Source organism: Rhipicephalus microplus, chromosome 8 (assembly GCF_043290135.1).
Source record: "Rhipicephalus microplus isolate Deutch F79 chromosome 8, USDA_Rmic, whole genome shotgun sequence".
Classification (NCBI taxonomy): Eukaryota; Metazoa; Arthropoda; class Arachnida; order Ixodida; family Ixodidae; genus Rhipicephalus; species Rhipicephalus microplus.
In genome coordinates, this window is record NC_134707.1 from 6,714,744 (window position 1) to 6,738,223 (window position 23,480).

The 23,480-nt window shown below is 42.3% G+C and overlaps 1 protein-coding gene across 2 annotated transcripts in view; it reads right to left on the reverse strand.

The window, feature by feature from the left end:
- Nucleotides 1–7,683: 7,683 nt before the first annotated feature.
- Klp98A (kinesin-like protein 98A) overlaps nt 7,684–23,480 on the reverse strand; it is a 57,271-nt gene continuing 41,474 nt past the window's right edge. For both annotated transcript variants that reach the window (XM_075870865.1, XM_037416150.2), the window contains 7 exons: nt 21,383–21,560; nt 18,332–18,480; nt 15,733–15,810; nt 10,718–10,769; nt 10,056–10,184; nt 9,125–9,217; nt 7,684–8,034 (listed from right to left, as the gene is read on the reverse strand). In XM_075870865.1, the coding sequence (XP_075726980.1) occupies nt 7,798–8,034; nt 9,125–9,217; nt 10,056–10,184; nt 10,718–10,769; nt 15,733–15,810; nt 18,332–18,480; nt 21,383–21,560 (916 nt within the window). In that variant the 3' untranslated portion in view covers nt 7,684–7,797. The remainder of the gene's footprint in view (nt 8,035–9,124; nt 9,218–10,055; nt 10,185–10,717; nt 10,770–15,732; nt 15,811–18,331; nt 18,481–21,382; nt 21,561–23,480) is intronic.

A 23,480-nucleotide genomic window follows, 5' to 3' on the forward strand; every position in this document is an offset into this window, starting at 1 on the left:
ATCTCATATATCACCTTGTACAAGCTATTCCTTAAGTGTTGCTCGTCCCCATACCTGTCTTCTCACCTTCTTGTCTTCCTTTTTTCCACGCACCATTGTAGACTGGAACGGCCTTCCTTACGCCATCATTGCCATCACCAACCCGGAAGCATTCATTGAAGCTGTACGAGCTCATTTCCCATCCTGATTGGTCCAGTGTCATGAATTCTTGTATCCCACCCGTTATGTAATGCCCCCCCCCCCCCATGGGGTCTTTAAAGAAATACAGTGAAAGGGGTCCCTCAGCCTAACACTCAGAAACTTTCAAGGGTGAAACGTGTGGGAAGGATAGCCTACGCCGTTTAAGTCTCATGAAAAAATGTGAGAACACACAAATTCCAAATGCCCTGTAAAGGGACAAAGAGTCGAAGTAAAAATCGCTCAGTAAATCCCGAAAACACGCTGCACTCAGCCACGCTAGTTGCAAAACTTTGAGAGATCGGTGTTTACACCGCGTTTAACTCGCTACTGTGCATCACACGCCTCACTCGCCACTAACCTAACACTACTGGAAGGTGAAGGCCATCTCTTTCTTCGCAGTCGGCTGCAATTTTCTTGCCCCACCACCCTCTCAATGCTGTCTGCACCTAACGCAGCTTTCAGGATCAGAGGCGCATCGTCTGGTCTTGGGAAGCCTCTTTGATTGGCCTAACTTTGACAAAGTTATGATGACATGTGATGACATTATCATGTGACACGACATTCCCGAGTCATAATAATGTTGCAAGTTATGACTATTTGCGACATCATCACAATTTTTATTGCATCACTCATACTGACGTTGCTGATAGGAGACGCTGGCACTGGATGCCAGCCATTATTCACGTATGATGAGGCAGCTAAGGTTCTGGCCATAAAAGTTTTTGCGTAGGACTAGATGCCAGCTTTAAACCTGAATTTTCAAGCAGCAGAAGTTCAAGTGGCGCAGACACAAGTCGTAACAATGAAAGAACATTTATTGGCCATTCTGTAAAGAAACAGCCAACAGAAATGCATTTGTGATAAATTGGCTCAGATCATACATAGAACTCCACTGCACAGAATTTCCACGCAGCTTTGACCACGATAAGAGATGACATGTTGAGCAGCCTACACAGCCTAAGTAACTTTGCAAAGAAGCTACAAAATATGTGCCTGGCTTGTACATACTGCTACATGCAGATGCTAAATGTGCATCTACACATTATTGTTGAAATGCGAGAATACCAGATGCAGATGTTAACAGCAATGATGGCAGCCAGTGGCAATTCGTTCAACACTAATACATTGCAAAACTTTGTGCACAAAAATGATCTTGTTAATAAGGCGATGAGCTAAGTGTACCTTGAAGGTTATGCCAATCCCAATGCCTTTTACATACCCAGGAGTGGTAAGGAGCAATAGAAACAAAACTCTGGCGAGTTAGCAGTAAATCATAATTGGCTATGAAATGTTTACATGTGTATTGGCTTGTTCATCACCCAAATTGCCTCTGCTGTGCACATCTTATTGTAGTCACATTGGAGTTTGCATACATTCATGGTGTTTCTTCAGATGAACCGAGTTGCAAGTCAGTGCCAGTGTTGCGATCCTCTGTCCTCTCTTTAGCACCGTAACTAGTCAATCACAGAGGAGAGTAGCTTTCGCACACTTTCGTTGAAAACAGCTATGGGGTTCCGCTTGAAGGTCAATTAGTAGACAAAACTGTTGTACTCTTGAGCTGTGATGGGAATCTTGGGTAGTAAATGTATTTGCCTGATGTTCCTGCATTCTTTTTCAAAGACATGAGGGCAGGAAGTCAGTGCATGTGCTTAAACTTTGTGCAATGTTATGTTTACGACAGAATGTTTCATAGAAAGGTGTAAATGAGTGACCACTCAAAGTCATATGAATCAAATGAATATTTAGTCATGCACATATACTTATTAGCTATGATTCCCAAGCTTGCTGAGCTGTCATAATTAAAGCTTATGTACACACTAGCATTATAGTTCTGAACTTCTAGTGCTTGTTGAGCGGGAAAGGCAACACTAAACACGACCAATAAATGTTTATATCTGCACAACTAGTATTGCAGCATTACATAAACAATACGTACAGGCCAGGCTGAAGCTTTCTACTGATGCAAGACAAGTTATACGCATGCAACTACACCAGTGCCAAGGCAGACACGCTCATATTTCAATCACCTCACATTTTTTTTTGTGCACAAGGAATACTATGTCAAAAGCACCACTGGCGTAGATATGTGTCGCTTGGAGCCTCATGATAGAAACAGCATTAATCTCATTAATTTATATTGTGAGCAGTTTGCTATTGCCCTAAATGAAGGCAAGTCAACATGTCTATTCAGACTGTATGGAGGCATGTTTATGTACACACATATTGCGAGTGAAATAGCTACTGATGCATGCGACTAACAATCAATCTCTCAACCTCTAAAGTCAGCATTAACGTAAGGTGTACACTAGCAACCTTTATGTAAAGAATGTAAAGTACTAAAGATCATTTAATTTTACACTCGCACATCTCAAGACACACTGTGTCTATAGCATCACTAGAATTGCTCATCACAAGTTTTTCAGTGTTGGCTAAAATGTGGGTAATAAGGCACATGCATTTGATTAGACAAAACTAGCAGGCACGCAGTGTGGTATACATTTTGTTACGCTATAACTGTACATATTGCTACCACATACAAGGGCCTAACTGCTATTGCTTTACATGTAAAGAAATCTCAAGTACAATGCTAGGGCTGTCCTATTATAGCATTTTACAATAACAGCACTGTTTATACAAGACTTAAGAAGTCAAGTACATCAAATCTAATACCATCATAAAATGATGTGTCGAATTTGATGGGTCACCCACAGCCACACCATGCATTACTCTATGAAGAACATAGTTCTTCATCATAAAATCATTAAAAAGATATATTTAATTATATAGTCATAGTTATACTACTGCCAAAAAAATCTAAATTAACTAGAAAAGCTGCAGTCAACACCAATAGTAACAAATACCACCTGTGAAAAATATTTACCTCTTCTCAATTGGTACGAATTTCATCGCTTTAGTTATTAATACATCCTTGAAGCCATCTTGGTAAAGCCCCGTGTCTGGCATTTGTCTAGTTTCTTCAGTAACTTTCTCAAAATACCTAAGCAGTCTATGTGTACATTTAGTGGTTGGTAGATATGACAGCGAGGTGGGGTGAAGGGGTGGTAAGCAGCAACTGAATGAATTCACTTCATACAAACGCCAAAGTTGCAACCCTGTCTAAACAACAAAACAAAAAACAAAAATCCTTCAAACACTGATATTTGTGGGTGCCTCGGCCGTGTCACGAGCGCAGACAGTGAGTGGTAGCAATGTGTTGCCGTAGAAACCAAAGCAACGCGAGACCATTTAGCGACCCTTCAAATCCAGATGTGTCATAAATATGCTTTGCCCCTACTCGGCCCAGAACACTGAGGTGTGAAATAATTGTCAGGTACGACATCTCAACATGTCTGCACTCAGGCAATGCAAGTGCGGTGCAACACATTAAGCTCTAAACATACTGATGCACGAGGATACCAAAAACCAAAGTGTGAATGTCAGAAAAAATTAGCAAGCCACTCACATCATTCAAACTCACTATAAACGATTATAAACAAACATGAAGCTCTAAATACAATTTTAGCAAACTTATAAAATCCCACTTGAAAGGAATAAATCTTCTGTTTTACAAGCGCTCAACATTTACTAATAGTTGCAGCTTGGTCAAGTGCAGTTCCTTTAAACAGCCAAGCTCGTTTAAACAGTCAAGCTTCCGTTGCAAACTACCACTAGTTAAAATAGACACCTAGTGGCTAATGCTGAATCGAAACTTATCTTCAGTGGTGACAATGTTTGTAATTGTTTAACGAAGCTTCTCCACCTCACATGTGCGCATTCACAAAAACAAATATGTACACACACAAAAAATTACCTCTTTAGTATAAATATAAACAAAACACATGCATATATGTTGTACTCAAATCAACGCACACAACACATAGAAAAGGCATCACCAATAACACTTCAAACAAAACACATTGTCGACAAAACGCTGGAATGAGCATATTTTTGTGCGTGTACTTCTCAAGAGGAGGGGGATCACACTGTCAAGTGTCGTTCCTTGCCCACCAAAGTGGGAATGGTGCATGGGATCTCTAAAGCCAACATAAATGACAAAAAGATCGATGTTTGCAACACAGTTCGGTGACCCAACAAATGTCCCCAAGAATGTTCAAGGTGAATGTTTCACGAGAGCAACTGTACGCATGCATCACATAACGGTGACAAGCTTTCGCATGCGGGTCTGTGATGTGCAAAAACATGTGTGCACCCTAACAAATATGTGATAAAAGTTATGCCAATGGAAACATGCATGCACCGCTATGTCTGTCACACCAAGTCAACCAAACATTACAATGCACCTCAAGTTCTGTGACACGATGACATGACACGCAGGCTGTATGGTGACATTTCTCTAGCTTCCTTTAAATACAGAAGGCAAAAAAAAAAGCATTTCGACCTAGTCTGCGGGATTTCATTTTATGGTGGCTTTCTTGGAGCATGCGCTGAAGTTTTGACTATGCATTTGTAACCATTTCCCGTAAAGGTCTTCACCACCTTATGTCTCATAAAACCGTGAGCATGCCACTCAATGACTATACAAACCATACAATGAATATTCTTGCGTAGCGAATTTGATAAAACAAAAAAATGACTAAAGCGTGGCATAGCACGACAACCTTTCACTTTGATACAATATGGTATGCTATTTTATACTATAGCCATAAAACGAAGTATATTTGCAAAATGGTCAAAATCGATCGTGGAATTTACAGTGTACTAATTTTTGAAGTAAACTTCAAAGAACCCGCAGCATTGGTGGATGAAAGTATGAAAGAAATATCTCGACAGCAGTGAATCTATTCACTTGCGTGCACGGCAAGAGGGTGCTTAAAGTCGGAGTTACCTAATGGTGTGAAAAAGCTGAAAAAATCACCGTAACTAGTGCCAAACTGTATGCGATGTACGAGATCAGGACTTGTTGTGAATGTGTTCCGAGCTGTCGGGTGATGGCGGATGGCCTTAGTGTGTTCCTTGGTGATTATGAGCTCGCCACTTTCGCTTCCAGCCGCCAGTGAAACCATAAAATAAGCCTCTCATGCTACAGTCTGTATAACTGCTATAAAAAAGTTTCTTGTGCGCACCAAACGTTTTTGTGCCGACCCGTCCTCACAATACATAGCGGAGAACGAGTAAATAATTAAAAGCACATCTTGCATTCAAAAGTGAAGACAAGCGCAAGGCACAAGCAATAACCGAGTATACAAGAAATCTGAGCAGAAATCTGCAAAAGAACTTCTACAAAAGAACTGCAGTGGGCCTGACTCGGAAACACAAAGCTATAACGTAAAGCGCACACCTCAACATATCCTATTTTGCGACGCGGCATAAGCTCTCGGAAAGCTAGAAACATCTATGCAAGTAAAGCAATAAAGAATTCCCACAAAAGCTAAAAGAAGAAAACTGTCTAGCTAGTTTTCGGCAAACTGCCCAGTTTTCGGCATGCTCTGAAATGGACTCCTCGTGAACAAAACAGACAAACATAAAACCTAGAATAGTTGTAGACTTGGCTCAGGCTTGAACATTGGTTGCACCATATAAGTTGACTTTCAAGCTGTTAGTTACCATGTAGAGGCGAGAAAAACTAGACAACAGCATCGAAACAAAAATATTGCAATGGCTCATATTTGCACTCATTGGCATATGAAAACTTGCTCGAAAGGTGTTTCAGAATTTCCAGATCGCACGTCTAATAAGGAATGCGTAGCACCTACCGTATTTATTCAAATCTAGACCGATAGCTTTTTTTTTTTTCAAATATCTTAACATGAAACTCCAGGGTCGGCTTAGATACGAGGATTTTAAAAAATGCGCCATTTTTCACTGAGAAAAGTTATGCACAACCAGCACTGCCTAAACAGTATATAGCTTTTAGTAGCCAAGCCAACACCAGACTTACGTACACAGGTGAGGTTGCCATTTTGATTTTTGTGGCGAGTGTTGAGGCGAGCCATTGGTCATTTCGAGTATCGCTTCAAGTGCTTTGTGTGTGGCGTAGCTCAATGGTGCCATACAGGCGGTGTCATCATAGTGCCGCTTATAAAATGAAAGTTGTCCCAGCCACGGAGTCGCCGTGCAACGTTCAAGCCAAGTGAAACTTTAAAGTAGACAAAAAAATAAAATAAAAAAATGTGCGTCGTTGGAGAGGCTGCAGCGTTAGACGACAAGCCGGGAACTTTGATTGTGCGCTCTTTCAAGTAGTGCGGCATATCCACTGTTCTTGATGACACCAAGGATTGCGCACTGTTTGAAAACAGTAACAAATAAATCAGCGACGACGACTCGGAATGAGCCAAGCCTGGCATCTTTACGATGCAAATAACTACAAGCAGCGCGAAAGAAACGGCAACAAAGAAACAAACACAGCCATGCTTTTAGGCCATCCTCGTCGTCATCATCAACAGGACTAGCGGCTATATGTTTCTCGAGTTATTTGCATGATGAACCAACTGCTTTGTTTTATTTTCACGTTCAATAAATTTTTTCTTTTTGTGAACGCATTTTGTTTGGCCTACATTCGAGGTAAGTTTATTTTATTATTATTCTTTTTTCGAGCTTCAGACTTTCGGGGGTCGGCTTAGAATCGGGGTCAGCCTAGATTCAAGTAAATACGTTATCCTTACTCCTGAATGCCACCCATAGCCTTTTCCAACAAGAATGATGTGCAAGCGAAAGCTGCCTTTTGTTGTAGCATGCAGATCCTTTCTGGGGCATTTAATACTTACCTATCATCCCAGAGCAGTTCCCGATTTACTAACTATGCTGCACGAAAACGACTGCCATAATATCATAGCTAACCCAGTGACAGAACTGTTTTCCAGAGCTACAACAATAAAAAGGCACCTCAACTATACCTTCAGGAAGGCAGACGCACCAAAACGGCCAACAAAGAAGGAGCACTGGATCATACTTTGTCGAGCAAGCATAAAAAAAATGAAAGCTCCTTTCACAAAAACACAACTGGTCCTCAACCACCAGAAGAGCCTCATGTCATCACTTTCTGCAACATTTGCATATGCTTGGCCTCAAGGTTGACAGCATTTAGGAACAGACATAACAAGAATGAGCATAAACTTAACCCACACTCATTGCACAAGGGTCTTTCAAACACAACAAAAAGGTCACTGATGGTGCACCAATCCCCCCCCCCCCCCCCCCGTAAGTGTCACGGGCATGTTGTCCCTACAAGCGTAAATATCATGCTTATAGCGTCTAGGCCACAACAGAAGCTTGCCGTAAGGCTTCTTCATGCTGGAGAACTTTGGGTGGGTGACATGCGCCATTACTTGTCAACAGGTTTAACCAGAAAAAAGTTGCCAGCAGATAGAACGTTATATCACTATCTGGCTTGCAGACAAACATTCTGAGAATGCGTAGTTTTAGAACTCAGATATGAGCTATCACAAAGATGAATCATGAGCATGACAGATGATGCCAGCAGTCATTAAAAACTATGTTATTAGCACATCCCTATTTTCAGAGCTATTTGCCTGGACGCCGAGAAAGATTCCCGATCTCGACTTCCAAATCACGTTGCAAAGCACAGTGCAAGTGATGCTGTCGCACGAAACGCACAGCAGCGGGTGTAGACGTCTCCCAGGTCACGTGGTGATGCCTTCAGCCGGTGCTGTGCTTGCTCGTCTCGAAGCATCCTTTGCGGAAGAATGGTGCAAACTCCCACATGTGCTGTTTGCAGAGGCCCTGCACTGTTCGGTGCAAGGGACAGGAGAGGTCGCGGCGACAGCTGTTGACGAGCTCGATGAGGTAAACCTCGAGCAGCTTGCGGCGTTCCTCCACCAGTCGCTGCGACTTGTTGCCAAACAGCAGCTTCGGGGGGAAGTACGGTAGTGTCACCTGCCACAGAAATAAAACAGAGATAATTGCTTTAAAAAGTCACAGTTTGGCTACAAGAGGGAAGGAACGAATGCGATAACACAAATTGGAATGCTATACAAAGTAAGGCCAGCAGCTAACTCATTAAGCATTTGATCTGAAGCAATGGCTGGTGTAAGTTGGTGCCAGCTTACGCCAATTAAACGCTGGGTGTCAGCTGGTGAACGTTGCTTCACTCATTGCAGTGGCAACGAGCAAAGTAGCTTTTATGTTGTCTATCGCGTCAATGCAAACTGAGCAGCGAGAACAAAGCAAATACAAAAGTATAAGCTGTCTGCAGATCTCTGTCAACGCACAGCCCACACAAACGTGCCCGAACGCTCAAAGAACAGAGTTCTTGCCAAAGCCATGCCTCCCTCTGCCCCACATGAGCCTCTCGTGTAATGGAATAAAGCGAGCATGTTACCTCCCCTTTTGAGCCACAATCATTGGCTTCCCTTGCACTTTCACTTGCACATACAACAATCCACTCCCAGGGTCACATTGTCGCCCTTGAACTTTATATGGAACCTCACAACTACTGCGAAAATGAGCACGATGCGTTCTTATATTTGCAGTTGCAATAAAATAAAGGGTAATTGAACTGATTGATGCATAGCAGGCCACCACAAGAAACAATTTTGATTGATTAATATGTGGGGTTTAACAGCCCAAAATCACCATATGATTATGAGAGACGCCGTAGTGGAGGGCTCCGGGAATTTCGACCACCTGGGGTTCTTTAACGTGCACCCAAATGTAAGCATGCGGGTCTACAACATTTCGGCGTCCATTGAAAATGCAGCCGCCGCAGCCGGGATTCGATCCGCGACCTGCGGGTACCTTAGCCACTAGACCACCGCGGCGGGGCACAAAAAACAATTTTTCATTGGTCTATAAGCAGGTGCAAGCAAATGATAAGGTTTAAGGGCAATTCACTCTGGCAACTGACAGTGGTCAGATGATTGACTGTGACTAGCGAATAACATGCAATTCATAACCTGCCATTGACGAACTACACTTAAGTTGCTGTAACGAGATAGAGGACTGCCTTTTTCTCATGTAGTCTTACCTTCCGTCCATACTTCAACTTCATGTAGTCATGGAGCTCTCGAAACCGTTTGTATCGCCGATACAAGGTCCAGCTGTCATCCATGACCACAACCTGGAATAAAAAAAAAAAAAGAAGCACACAGTTACAGAAAAGTCCAATGATCAAGTTTTATATCTCTCAGCTACAACACGGCTATCGGAGGTGGTAAGACAGGAAGACTGAGCTCTGCCCCATATTATTTTCGACCCCTTGGTTTCTCCAACATACACCCACAGTTCGACATACACATGTACATTTCTGGATTTTGCCACCATAAGAATGCTGCTCCCTCAACAGATTAAGGGCCTTCTCGGAAACTGGCTTCCATCAACTTTCTTTTTGCAGACTTTGCATTACATGGCTGTACGAAGTATAAAGGTGTAAGAACAGGCAAGGACATAATAATAAACATGACAGACTACCACAAAGACATAATGCAATAAAAAGTCAATAAGGTCCAATTGTAATTGTTGAGGTTTTACATCCCAAAACCACAATATAACTATGGGGGACACCACAGTGGAGAGCTTTGGATATTTTGACCATCTGGTGTTTTTACCGTATACTGACATCACACAATACACGGGCCGCTACCACCATTTCGCTTTCACCAAAATGCGACTGCCACGACCGGGATTGAACCCATGAACTTTGGGTGAGCAGCCAAGGATTGCAGTCGCTGGTCCATTGTGGTGGACGTGCACTTGATCTAAATTAATGCTGTCAATAACTTTGCATCGTAAAGGTGTGGCTAATCGTGGACAGAATGACGGAAGTATCTTATAGTTGCGGAAACGCATGAGTGTGTGTGTGGATGCACGTGTGTAGCTAAGCAACATTAGTCACATGTATTGCCTACTTTGACCGAGCAAAGGCCATACTATTTGTAAAAAACTAATTGTTTTTTTACCTTGACTTCGTATTCGATGTGAGCGTTGGAGCCACTTCCCCGCAGTGTGTAGGACGGAATGGATATTCTGATGGGGCACTCTTCGGTGCCTCGCTCAAACGACAGGTACGGGTGCGTTGGGAGAATGGGCTGCAAAGAAGAAGAAAAGGTTGACAGATAATTGGTCAATTGTCTTGTGGGTGTTAGTGTTCCAAGTGGGTTTGGCTACGAGAGACACCATCACGGAGAGAGTGCATCATGACGATGCAAAAACTGCTGAGCATAAATTGTGGTGTGAATAACGTCGCACTAAGTTGAGGACTTAAAATGACGGCCACAAATTCTCGAGACATTTCATCACCTATAAACCTAGATCACGATAAACCCTCTCTACTTTGTGTTAAACAAGCAGAAGGTTTGGCAGTACTACAACTGTCTCTGGCTTTGAGAGTAAAATAAGCTTCAACAAGCTCACACGTCGTACATTCTTTGTGCTGCGCAAGATTTTCTGATGACTGAATACCAACTTGCTTTGTTCGTCTAAATTACTACACTAAAGTTAAAGACAACAATTAATGTCCCCTATGCTTTCCTCGGCATAATCATCTGTTGAATTCATCTGTTCAATTTATCCATTGCCTGAACACAAGCAGGCATGCATGCGCACACACTGCACAACTTACCAGAGATCGAGAAGCGATATTTTGTCTCCTTCCGGGTAGAGTGGAAGAGTTGCTGTCAGTGGGAAACAAACACAACAGTTTTAAGTCCAGAGAATAGCGGAAAGCAACATGAAGACTTCCTTTTTTTGTGATTTCTTATCTCAAATTCCTTGAACTTTCAATGTTATCTGACACTGAAGAAATGCCCAAAAAGAATTCGTGGCACGATAAACGCATCCCATTTCAGTTATCCCAGGGATAAGAAATAGAATAAGTGGTTAAACAGGTGTTGCTTAGATCCAGTATAATAATGAATGAGGTTTACGTCGCAAAACCACCATACGATTATGAGCGATGCCACAGTGCATGCCCCCAGAACGTTTGACGGCCTGGTGTGCTTTAACGTACGCTATAAATAGCTTAGTTAAGTTGTGGCACTTTAGGACAAGTAACAGTCTCACCAAGATGAGATCCACACAAAATAAACTCACTCACTCTATAAAAATGTTTTAACGAACACACCCTTCCTGTCAAGAGACACTTCGTATATAAGGTGGCCAGTGTTTCTAACCAACGCCTCCTATACTTTGAGATGCCTGGCACGTCGGCTGCTATCCTATTGTTCACCCGCGGCCACCGTGTTTTACCGGACTGCCGCGAGGTGGCGCCAGCTTCTGACACTCTGTGGAGCTGTGGAGCTGTGGAGTCGCTCTGTGGAGCTTCGCAGCGCTCATCTTTGTGAAAATTTTGTCCTTCAAGGTTCGTAGGGCTTAGCAGAGTGAAAATAAAGTCAAGAACGAAAATAAAAAGTAAATCAAGTAGAACTACAATAGCACAATATTTATTCACTGCAGCAAAAGGCCAGCCTAAGCATTCTCTGCCAAGAGCTGGGGTGTGCTGCAGATAACGCAATATCACAGTACGGTAATAATACGAATAGATATTGCTTCAACATAAAAAAAGAAATAACATCGATGTAAAGCTAGATCAACTGCAGGTTCATGCACATAATGGCCAGAAAATTGTAAACAAACAAAAGAGAACATGTATATATTTTATCACAGGAGTAAGTGTGACAGCTATACAAAATAGCAGCAGCCTCGGCTGTGAAGAAAAAAAATGTAAAATATTGGTAGTCAAAGAAAGTGTAAAGCAGAAAATGACTGTTGTCACAGACAATGGTAAAAAACGAGGGGCATCATCATGCATATGTAGCGAAACTAACAATTTAAAGCGAATAGGGTGGAAGAAGAGTTCCCCAATCCATGCCACTGCTATCACAGTTGATGTCTGCAGTCTAAAGAAATCACTTCACTGAAAAAAATCAAAGAACAGAACCAATATATGCCATTTCAAAGCTTCAGTACTTTGCGTGACAGCGGCTTGTTGTGATAGATCTTAGCCACTGCAGCCACTGCCAGTCCTTTCTTGATATAACTTTCAGCCATTGTTCCCGGAGTGTTGCACCTGCAGGTATCTCATGGAACGAAACGCCAGGCTGCTTCTTGCGCTGGCTCGAGGTGCAAAAAGGCATGCAGCAGTACCGCATGGCTGGGATTCAGCTGCGGTTATTAGATCGAGCTCCGATGAGGCAATACGCGCGATAAAAAGCAGCACATGGCACCTTGAGAAAAAAATGACCAACAGCATTAGCGCTCACTCCGAACGGGCTACCGCAAAGACTGCGCGGGCGCTCGCCTGCCGGCAAGGCGCATGATAGTGTCAGAACACAGCGCCGCGGCGCGGTGGTGGCGTGCGTAAACGGAAGAGGGTCGCGCGGAGGAATCGGCGCCGACGCTCCAGGCATGTCAAAGTACAGGAGGCATTGTTCTAACAAAATTTCTCCACCATCTTTCAGCTGGTCCATCGTTACCTTATCCTCACCAGCCGCTTTGCCTTTTTGCATTCCTTCTACGGCTTTCTTTACTCCCCTCATCGTACGGGTAGGATGTCAAATTCCTCTGCTTCTTATTGCTTCTTACGATATCATCCTGGTTGTTTCGGCTTCTGTACAGCTATCTGTAGAACTCCTCCACCACCTCGACTATTTTATTTATACTGATTATGACATTGCCTTCCTTGTTTCTTAATGCATATATCCGAGTTTTGCCTATGCCCCAAGTTTGCCTTTGCAGCTTTTAGGCTTCTGCCGCTTTTTACAGCCTGCTCAATTCTCTTCATGTTATATGTTCTGACGTTGGCTACCTTATGCCTATTGATTAACTGCGAAAGCTCCGCTAGCTTTATTTTGTCGGTTGCATTTGAGGATTTCATGATTTGTCGTCTCTTGATAAGATTTTTCGTCTCCTGAGATAGCTTTCCTGTCTGATGACTATACCTCTTCGATGATAGTAGTAAAATTATCACTCTTTAATGATAGTAGTAAGATTATCGTTAATTGTGTCAACGCTAACGTCGGCTACCTCGCTTAGTGCTTTGAATCTATTCTGAAGCGAAACTTTGAATTCCTGTACTTTACTTTTCACCGCTAGTTCATTAATTTGCTTCTTGCGTATCAGTTTTTGTCTTTGAATTTTTAAATTTAGGTGACTGCAAGCTCTTACCATTCTATGGTCACTGCATGGGATCTTGTCAACTACTTCTACATCCTGTACAATGCCTTGGTGTGCACACAAAATGACGTTTATTTCATTTTTAGTTTCGCCATTAGGACTTTGCCACGTCCACTTATGGTTAGCTCGTTTTCTGAAGAAGGTATTTAAGATCTATAAATCATTACGTCCTGCCAACTCTACTAATAACTCCCCTCTGGTATTTCTAGAGCCGATGTCATATCCCCCCTTACATGGTCTACGGCCTGTTTCTTGCCTACTTTGGCATTAAAGTCGCCCATCAGAATAGTATACTATGAATTTACTTTATTAATCGCTGACTCTACATCTTCATAGAAGCATTCAACCAAATGATCCTCATGGCTTGATGTAGGCGCATAGGCCTCTACCATCTTCATCTTGTACCTTTTGTTAAACTTGATTATGACACTTGCCACACTCGCACTGATGCTATAGTATTCCTCTATGTTGCCAGAGGCCCCGCCGCGGTGGTCTAGTGGCTAAGGTACTCGGCTGCTGACCCGCAGGGCGCGGGTTCGAATCCCGGCTGCGGCGGCTGCATTTCCGATGGAGGCGGAAATGTTGTAGGCCCGTGTACTCAGATTTGGGTGCACGTTAAAGAACCCCAGGTGGTCTAAATTTCCGGAGCCCTCCACTACGGCGTCTCTCATAATCATGTAGTGGTTTTGGGACGTTAAACCCCACATATCAATCAATCAAATCAATCTATGTTGCCAGAGATATTCTTCTGCATAAAAAGCCCCACACCTAGTTCTTTTCTGTCAACTAATCCACGATAGTATAGGACGTATCTATTCTTCAGCACTGTATAAGCCTCACGTGTCCTCCTAACTTCGCTGAGCCCTATTACATCCCATTGAACACCCTCAGATTCCTTGAATAGGACAGCTAGATTAGCCTTACTAGATAGCGCTCTAGCATTGAAGTTAGCCAATTTCAGATTTCTATGGCAGCCCATCCGAACCCAGAGATTGTTTTGTTAGCACCCTGCGCTGCGTTGCAGGCCTGACCCCGCCTTAGACAGTTGCTTTGCAGCCGCTGGGGACTGAGGGACAAGGGTTAATAGCTGTAGTCATGAGAGATAGTGGCCATGTACTGCACCAGGGTCGCTTCTTGTTTTTCTTAAACTGCTTGTTTTTATTCTTGTTGGACTTCTTGTTTTTCTTAAAACAATTCCTTTATCGCCCGTCTTAAGTAAATATATGATTGGGAATGGTCTGGCAACCGAATTTTGTTATTACATGCTATGCTGCTGCGCTATCTCTAAGTAAGGGGGTTCTGTAGCACTTTCTTAGCACTGTAAAATACCACCTGACCGCCTATCAGCTCTAAACTTCATGCGACTCGTAGCTCGCCTGGCCTTCTTTTCTTAACTATTGGAAAGTTCATTCCCGCCCTGGTGTGGTTTCGAACTTGTGGCCTTGCGAGCTTAGGCAGGCTTAGTGCCCTGGATGACCCTCTTTCTCACGCATTTATTCTCTCCTAACTTTTACTTGTTTCCCTCAAATTTGATATTGTTGGTTTCAAAGTGTCCGCAATGTTGGAGTGATTAAACAGCTGCCAAGCATTGCACAACTGTTCAAGAAGCTTACAGATCCCTCAACTGCAGTAGTAGCAAACTGTTACATGGGCTAATTTACTATTTGATGCTTGAAGGTTTCAATTCAGTCTCAGACTCTGAAGCAAGGTGTGGGGGCGAGCGACTAGTTGGTGTTCCATTTTTTTTCATATTTCTTATTTTTCACAACTGAAGCGCGAAAAAGATAGACAGTGGATGAAGGGGACAACGAGGCCAAGCCCTAACATCCAACTAATGGTTTACATCCAACTAAGATGTAAAAATGCACAAAGATGAAGACAAAATAAAATTAAGCAGTAGGCAATTTTATGTATAGAAAAACTTTATGCTGGTGAATTCAAGTAATCTTGTAGTTCTTTTTTTGTTAGGGTGATGGATGGCTTGCTGATGCAGCTTCGATTTTCTAACGCTGCAACCTCAATGATGAGCTTAGTACTATCGCTGGATAAGTAGCCCCCCAACACAGTTGTTTTATCAAATACCGGCACGCATTTGCATTCTGCACAATAAGTCGCCAGAAAACCAACAGAGCCCTTTTTTGCTTTTTGACTGTATTCAAGAAAATTGTACATTGAGGCATCTGCCTGTCTGTCTGACGTAACTTTGACCGCAGGTGAAAGGTATGTTATATACTACTCTTCCCACATTGAACAAATTCATTTCAGAGCTTAATTTTACACTCATTAGGAGGCCTTCTTACCACACTGGTTGGTCAAGATTGGTCACAAGGCCGGGGTTTTGGTGGCGTTTTCTGTGCCCAATAAGTTGTCACAGTTATGTGCAAGAACCAGTCCGGTAAGAAAGAAATGGTAGGAAGGGCTAAGGAAACGGCAACCTCTGAAAATAAGAGGACTCGAACAAACCTATCACATGGCAGCTGATGAAGGTATGAGTTGCGCCTCTTCATGTCTTCGGCCCTCTCTCTTATGAGATCCCGTAGTCTGAAACAGGAACACTCCCTCCATAAGCAACACCACAGAGTGCCACACAGCGAGTTTCACCAAATGTGAACTGATTTGTTCGCTGTACGCTACTTTTAAGGGGAGATGCAAATCGAAAAATGCAAGTTTTTTCAAAAATTACACATTTTTAGTTTTTGATTTGCTTTCACCAGTCCAGTTTCTCTACTATCACACACACAAAAAAAACAGAACAAAACTGAAGATTGTAATTGAAGTTGAAGTAGCTTAATTGATTGATATGTGGGGTTTACCATCCCAAAACCATCATATGATTATGAGAGATGCCGTAGTGGAGGGCTCCAGAAATTTCGACTACCTGGGGTTCATTGACGTGCGCCCAAATCGGAGCACACGGGCGTACAGCATTTTCCCCTCCATCGAAAATGCAGCCGCCGCAGTTGGGATTCGATCCCGGGACCTTCGGGTCAGCAGTCAAGTACCTTAGCCAATACACCATGGCGACGGAGCTTCAAGTAGCTTAAAATCACTTTTAAAGAGCGCAAGGTGGCTACTAAAAACTAAAAAGAGCTGATTGTCTAGAGTGCCCTAGAAATTGTCACGTGGCTGCTTGCCATTGCATTTTCCATAAGCAGTTCACTAAAGCCCCATGCTCAAAATAACCATGATTGCTAAGCTCTAATGATGAAATGAATCCTCTTAAAAAATATATCTTTTCAACATAGATGAGCTTCCCCTTGTACCTTTAAAATGAATTTTTCGTAAGGTCAATTTTCGGGCGATGTCTGGAGGTCAGAAATAGCCCGATCAGATTGAAATTTTGCCCATATATTCCTTAAAATGTGAAGAGTGCAAGTATCTCCTTTAAAACTTATCACCTGCATAAATATTAAGAACCTAAGGCAAGCAATTGCTATGGGCTGGTGATTTTAAGAATTGTCACATTATAATTTTTCTTGTCCAATAAAATGTCTTATACACACTTTCTTAATAGTTATTTGCTTTTTTTTTAGGTAATGAAGAGTAATATGAGCTATTGATGGCTTAGAACTATAAACGTTTACTCGCATAAAAAGTTGATCTAAAACGACCTATATTTACAAGTACCTTACACATTGTCATGGCATAAAACGAAAAATAAGACTTATTACATATTTAAAGCCAGCGTAAAAGCCTATAAATACAATGAAAGTTTTATCGCCCTGTGACAGACCCCAGTATGACTTTTCGTCTTCCAGATAAAATCAGCCGAAGACATGCTAATATACTACACCGGATTCGCCTGGGCGTCGCCTTCACTCGTCACTACACCCACCTAATCGGCCGTGCGGACAGCCCAAATTGTGAACGCTGCCAAGTGCGCGAAACGATAGCTCACATATTTTGTGACTGTGCATTATACGTGGCACAAAGAGAAATGCTAACTGCAACGTTGGCAAGCATTGGACAAACACCATTAAGTGAAAGCCACATATTATCAGCAATGAGCGACCAAACAGTGTCAAAAACTGCTACAAAGGCTGTTCTAGACTTTATAAAAAGCACTGGACTAGAAACTAGACTGTAGGGTACTATACAAAGTGGCTACTGTACATACGCACCACCTCTTCTTGTCCCCATCATCACCCTTCATCCCTCTTTCTTTCCCCTTTCCCTTATCCCCTGTGTAGAGTAGCAGGCTAGAGCGAACTAGCTCAGGCCGACCTCTCTGCCTTCTAATAAATTCTCACTCACTCACTTATCGCCCTGTGCTACAGATTACCTCAACTTTATTTCTGATAGCATCTCCTCTCAAGAGTGTGGCAAGACAATTATACTTTCTTGAAAGCATAAAATTAAGTTTAACTTTTAAAAAATTGCTATTTAATGAAATCTTAGGGGAATTTTCGGCAGGTTTGCATTGTCCAATACAAAAACACCATTTGGGGGCAAAAGCAGCAGAGACTTGGCTGGCTAATCATGCCAATTTGATTGTTCGCAACGAACTTCGATTGCAGAATAAACAGCTGCAACCATGAGTGAAAAATTTGCTGCGTACTATGCAATATAATCAATTGTAATTTGGTGAACAACATTATAAGAATATAAATAGCATCCTTGGCTAGATGATATTTTTAGAAATCTTTCCAAACATACTTTGTTTTTGTATTTCACAAAGCAATGTAGCCAGAAAGCCATGCAAGAAACACGCAAAAAGCATTTGAGGAATTGCAGATCTTCTGTTCTAATGGAGTCATTAATATCTACAAAAAGATCTGCAATCTGCATAAAAACTGAATAAGCAAATTAAATCTTCTTCAGTTGATCAAACTGCAAAAATAGCATTTTTTAATACCTGTGTCTCACAGAGGTACGCAGAGTTCCTGTACGCCTGACATCTGTTAACCAATAGTGTACGTTATGTGCAATGCCGAGTCAAAAGGTCATAAAAAAAAGGAGGGGGGGATGATAACATTAATATAGCGAACTGCCTTTGTAAGAAAAATGATGTTTCCACAATATCTTCGTGTGAATAATAAATTATTTGAATTGATTCACTCACTTCTCCTGATGCTGGTATTCCATCTGCCTGACCTGTTTCAGGTAGACATTGTCATTTTCAGCCTCCTCCTGCTCGGACTCAAATGCTTTCCGTCGCTCCTCGAGCTCCTTCTCAATGACCAGGTACCTCTCTTCAAGACCTCGCAGATCCTAGAATTAATTGAAGAAGAAGGAAAAACAAGGTCAGCACTTCTACAGTCGTTTACAACCTCAGAATAATAAATGTAACCTCCATCTATAACCATACCTCTCTCACCCCGAGAAAGTCTGCCTCTTTCTGCGAGGTGAAGTACTGTTCACACATTATAGATTGGTGGTTTTCTTTATAGAGACACATGTTGGTGCCACTAATTTTCGGTCAAAAAAAAAAAAAATTTGACATCACTCTCAGTAAAATGTAATGTTTCAAGTAGAGATGGCGAACTTTTAATCATTTATTCCACATATTATTTGTGTTAGAAGTGAAAATATATAGGGTATATGGTTGCAACAGAGAACACGTAGCACGACTCTCCCTCACAGATGAATGGATGGTGAGTCGCAGTTTTGGGGACGGCGCTTGTATTTTTATTTGTATATTGATTTTTATTCTTAGGTTGTAACGGACTATAGTGTGGTTTGACTTAGCAAACCGTTTGGTTACACAAGTTGCTCAAGAACCAACTCTACTTGTCACTATTGCCGTATTCACTCGCGTAATGAACTCACTTTTTTTTCTCGAAGAATCAGAGTAAAGTTAGGGGTGCGTTGATATTGCGGGGCAAACTTTATGAAAACTTTTTTGGTATGAGCAAAAAAAGTGGTAATGCAAAAAAGAAGAAGTCAGGTCGCTTAGCCTTTTGCAATTGACATATGCCTACGGTACTGTTTGAAAACAGCTTCTCACACTTCATTCATCTTAAGTAGTTGAAGACGCTATCTTCTGCGAGCTGTCCTTGCGCAGCCCATGCACTGATACAAGCGTTTCATCGCTTTCTTTTCCCGCAATGGCTTAACCAGAACGGTGGCATTTGCTGTGATTTTGAGGGGTGCCCAGAAGCATGCACTTTAATGCTACGATGCACCTTGCCAACCTCATGGCAACCTCACAGGACCACCACAACGACACCATTGACAGTGCTTCAAGCTAGCGCCGAAGCATCAAGACAAACCACCATTAACAAGATTAACAACGAAATACGGCCACCGCCTAGCTGTCCTCCAGAGAAGTTGCTGTAGAAGAGGTAGCCTGTATCTTGAGCTCCTTGAAGTATTCGCGGATAACAAGTATTAAGAGCAACTTGCAACCAAAGCGAAAATCGGGGGTGGCACTATGCTTCGGAAATCGTCGCACTTTTTTTAGGGCGACAAGCGATTTTTTCTAGTGTTCCAGAAACCTGCGACGCGATGGCGACGAATGGCCCTCTGTGACAGCCTTGGCGACAGCGAATCCTGTCGTTGTCACTCAAAAATTGTGTGCATGTGATTGAGTCTTAAAGTTTTGTATTCGCAAGAAGCGACCGTTGATTGGCGCATCCAGTTTCATGACCTTCGTTTGCTATATGCTTGTCAGCTGCTATGTCTCTACACTCGCACCGTAACACTTGCACCGAAAATGTTGACCATCTGGTGTCCTTTAGCGTGCACTGACATCGCACAGTACACGAGCCTCCACCATTTCACTTCCATCCCAACGCGACTGCCATGGCTGAGATCGAACCCGCAACCTTTTGGTTCAGCAGCCGAGCATCGTAGCCATGTTCGACCAAGACAGACAATTCTCCACCCTTGTTCATCTCTCAGTAACAGAACTCTTGTTAAATGGAACATATTTTTTTGGTCCCTTCAGGTTGCATACTATACGCATGGTCAAGTGCTATATTACTGCACGACACTTTCAAGGGTTATCGTAACTGTTTGATACGACAAATACTATAGCATATTAGGGCTTGACTGCATAAGTAAATGGTAGTTTTGAATCAAAATTAAAGATATAACATACTTGCATTGAATTCTTGACACTGCCTAACATTTGTGATTAAGAAAAAAGCTTGATATGGCCCATTAGTAACGAAATTTGGTGACCGGTGTTGTCACAACGATTGGTGAAAAAAGTCAAGCATGATGCATGTGCACATTTTCCAGGATAGAATTAAAGTGAAAAAAAAAGTGAATCACATGTAAATTATGCTGAACTAAATGGAATAAGGTGAACTAGTGTGAATTACTTGTTAAAATAAAATAAAGGTGAATCAAATGTGAATTCAGATGAACTAAAAGGAGTTTATGATGAATAAGGTGAACCAATATATATCACATGTAAATTAATGTTAAATAAGGGGTTATCAAATGTGAATTGAAGGTTATCAAACCCTAAAGTGATTTAAAGTGAATTAAAGAAAAAACAACTGTGGAAGCATAGGCTTTCACCTGTGCTTTTTGTGGCATTAGCTAATGGGATTGCCAGTTTTTTTTTTTTTTTGGCCACAGTAGTAAACAACTATATCTCACTTGGGTGCATATCTCATTTGGGCGCGAATTGTGATGAAAAGCATGTAAATACGTCAAAATAACATGACATGAATTCAAGGCACTCAGTATTACATTACAAGAAAGAAAATGAAGGAATGTGGTGTTTTGTGCAAGTTTCAGTAATTATTGTTAATTAGCCCATAGTTAAAATTTTAATTATTCAGCAATTATTCGGCTTCAATTCTTACACAAACATATTCAAATACTAGGTACAAAATGCATGCATTGCTTTCCAATTGTATTTTTCAATTGATTTTTGATTGTATTGATTGATTTTTATTGTATTTTTTGAGCAAAAAAAATACTGTTGACGTTAGTTTTAAAACACGGCACATTGACCACGTTCACCGAATATGGTAGTTTCTCTAGCAAAGTGATTCTCAGCAGCAATATGCAGCAGAATGAAGTTCAATGATTGCTAGTTGTCCACTCAGAAAGCCTGCACTAATGTACGCACTGCGTGCTGCACCTCCAAAATTTATCTGTACAATTCAATTGTACACGTGGCCGCTGAAGTGTATATGGAAAGCTCTGTACTTACCCAGCTGCTATGATGCAGTTTGTTGGACAAGGGGGATGACGTCAGAGGTCCAAGGTTGTCAGAGCACGGCAACAGGAAGCTTTCATTGTGCACTGGGGACGACACCTGGCTAGCGTTGCTTAGGGCGTCGAGCAATGGCTCATTACCATTGCTGAACTTGGACAGCTCCTCCTCAACTCTGCAACATTGCATTGCTCCTCTATAAACAAAGCTAGTGAGATGCTTCATTAAGCACAAGCAGAGCTGTTGATGGAAAGTCAATTAATCACCACAGCACTGTCTTGGACAATCCTTTGTTCTACTGCATTGTGTGTATAACAAACACCAAGAGCTTCAGACAAATGAATTTAGATATTGACTTTGGCATCCATATTTACAAAGCTGTAAATGTGGAAGCTAAAAGACAGAAACAAACATTTCTGATCCAAAAACCGAAGCTGTGGTCATCAGTGTTCATCCATTAATAAGAGCAGTGTGACAGCACATCAATGAATTTTTAAGGAGAACACAGCGATCAGTGAACCTCTTTGATTTTCGCTTTTTGGGCAGTCCGAGGACTCCTTTCGGACAGGAAATGAAGTCATCCACGCGTCACTGTGATGAGAGGCAGCCCACGAGGCATCATCATCGTTGTCACGCTAGCGCAGCTGCGTTTGCCGTGTCGTTTGCTATATCGTCGACCTGTAGACATGGAGGCTTCAGTGGACAAGACCGTTGCGATGCTGTATGCTTATGACGTGATTGAAGAACATGGGGGGGGAGCATCACACCATCAGCCTGTTGTTGGCCTCAATAATGAGGCAGGAACAGCACAGCGGGTTGTGCCAGTGTATGTAGACTACGAGTTCAGGGGTATGACTTTAATCCACAGTGCTCGCACCAGACGAATGAACGTGTCAGCTGAGAAGGCTGTGCTGATCAAACTGAACTATGTCGGCATTCAAGCTACATTAGCATGGGAAAGACCAAGAGGCCAGACAGCAACAACACCGCACGAAAAAAGTGGGCATTTTGTGCCCTGTATTAACGCCAAGCGGTGGAAGTGTCTGCGTGCGGAACGACATCGGAGACGTTGACGGCAGTCAAATTTATCTACACCAACCAACAGAATCGCAGGAGAGCTGTAACCAAGACAAGCTTCATTGCTGGGAGAGGGTAAGAATGAAACGTAGACAACATGAAAATTACTCGCACGACAATAAAATGTCATACTTTTGTTCGCATACAAGGGGCTACCATCGGGCAGCACAAAGCATCTGTTCTTACAGAAAGGGTACACTTCGATCTGCATATTAAACATATACATCGTGGCATTAGGAGACACCATCCTAAACATGGTAAGGCTAAAACTAAAAAATGCATGTCTAACAAACGTGAAAGCAAAGAATCGAAAAAGGTAATCGAACCGAGCACCGAACTTCTGCTCTGAAGAGACGACGCGACAAAAAACGCAAAAGTGCATCGTCTGCTCGCTGCCAGTGCAAAATTGTTCCAGTAGGAGAGCAAGTCGGCGGGCAGCTTGCTGGCTGCCGAATAGAGAAAAATGAACGCATTTGTGGCAGCGTTTCGGCAGTTGGGCGGAGGTGGCTCGAAGCTGCCCGAGCACTGCTCGAGAAAAACAAATGTCTCGGCCTGTCCCCTGGCTGCCGTCTGGCAGCCCGAGCGACTAATCGAAGAGGCTCACTGTGGTCCTTTCACTTTCCGTTTCCTTTCTGTAGCACTATGGTTAATTTTAATGACCAAACACGGAAAATGAAATTTGTAAGAGAACTTTTATTAGCACACCCCATTTTTAAAGTGCTTAACAATTTCCTCTATGGAATTCGTACAAGTCTTATAGATAAAGCATTATACATTATCCGGCCTGTGGCAGAGACTGCATAACTAGTACATTTTATTTTTGTAATGGTTAAAATGATATAACCCAATGGTGAGAGAAAGAACAGAGCCCATCATAGTTTACCAGCACGCTTTGATATAAACCACGTCTTTGCTGGTTATGCCAAAATTGTCAGATTGGATTGAGAATCCGACTAGATCCAGTCTTACTCTGGATCCAGTCTAGAGTCAGACTTGATCACCATGGGAATGAATGCAA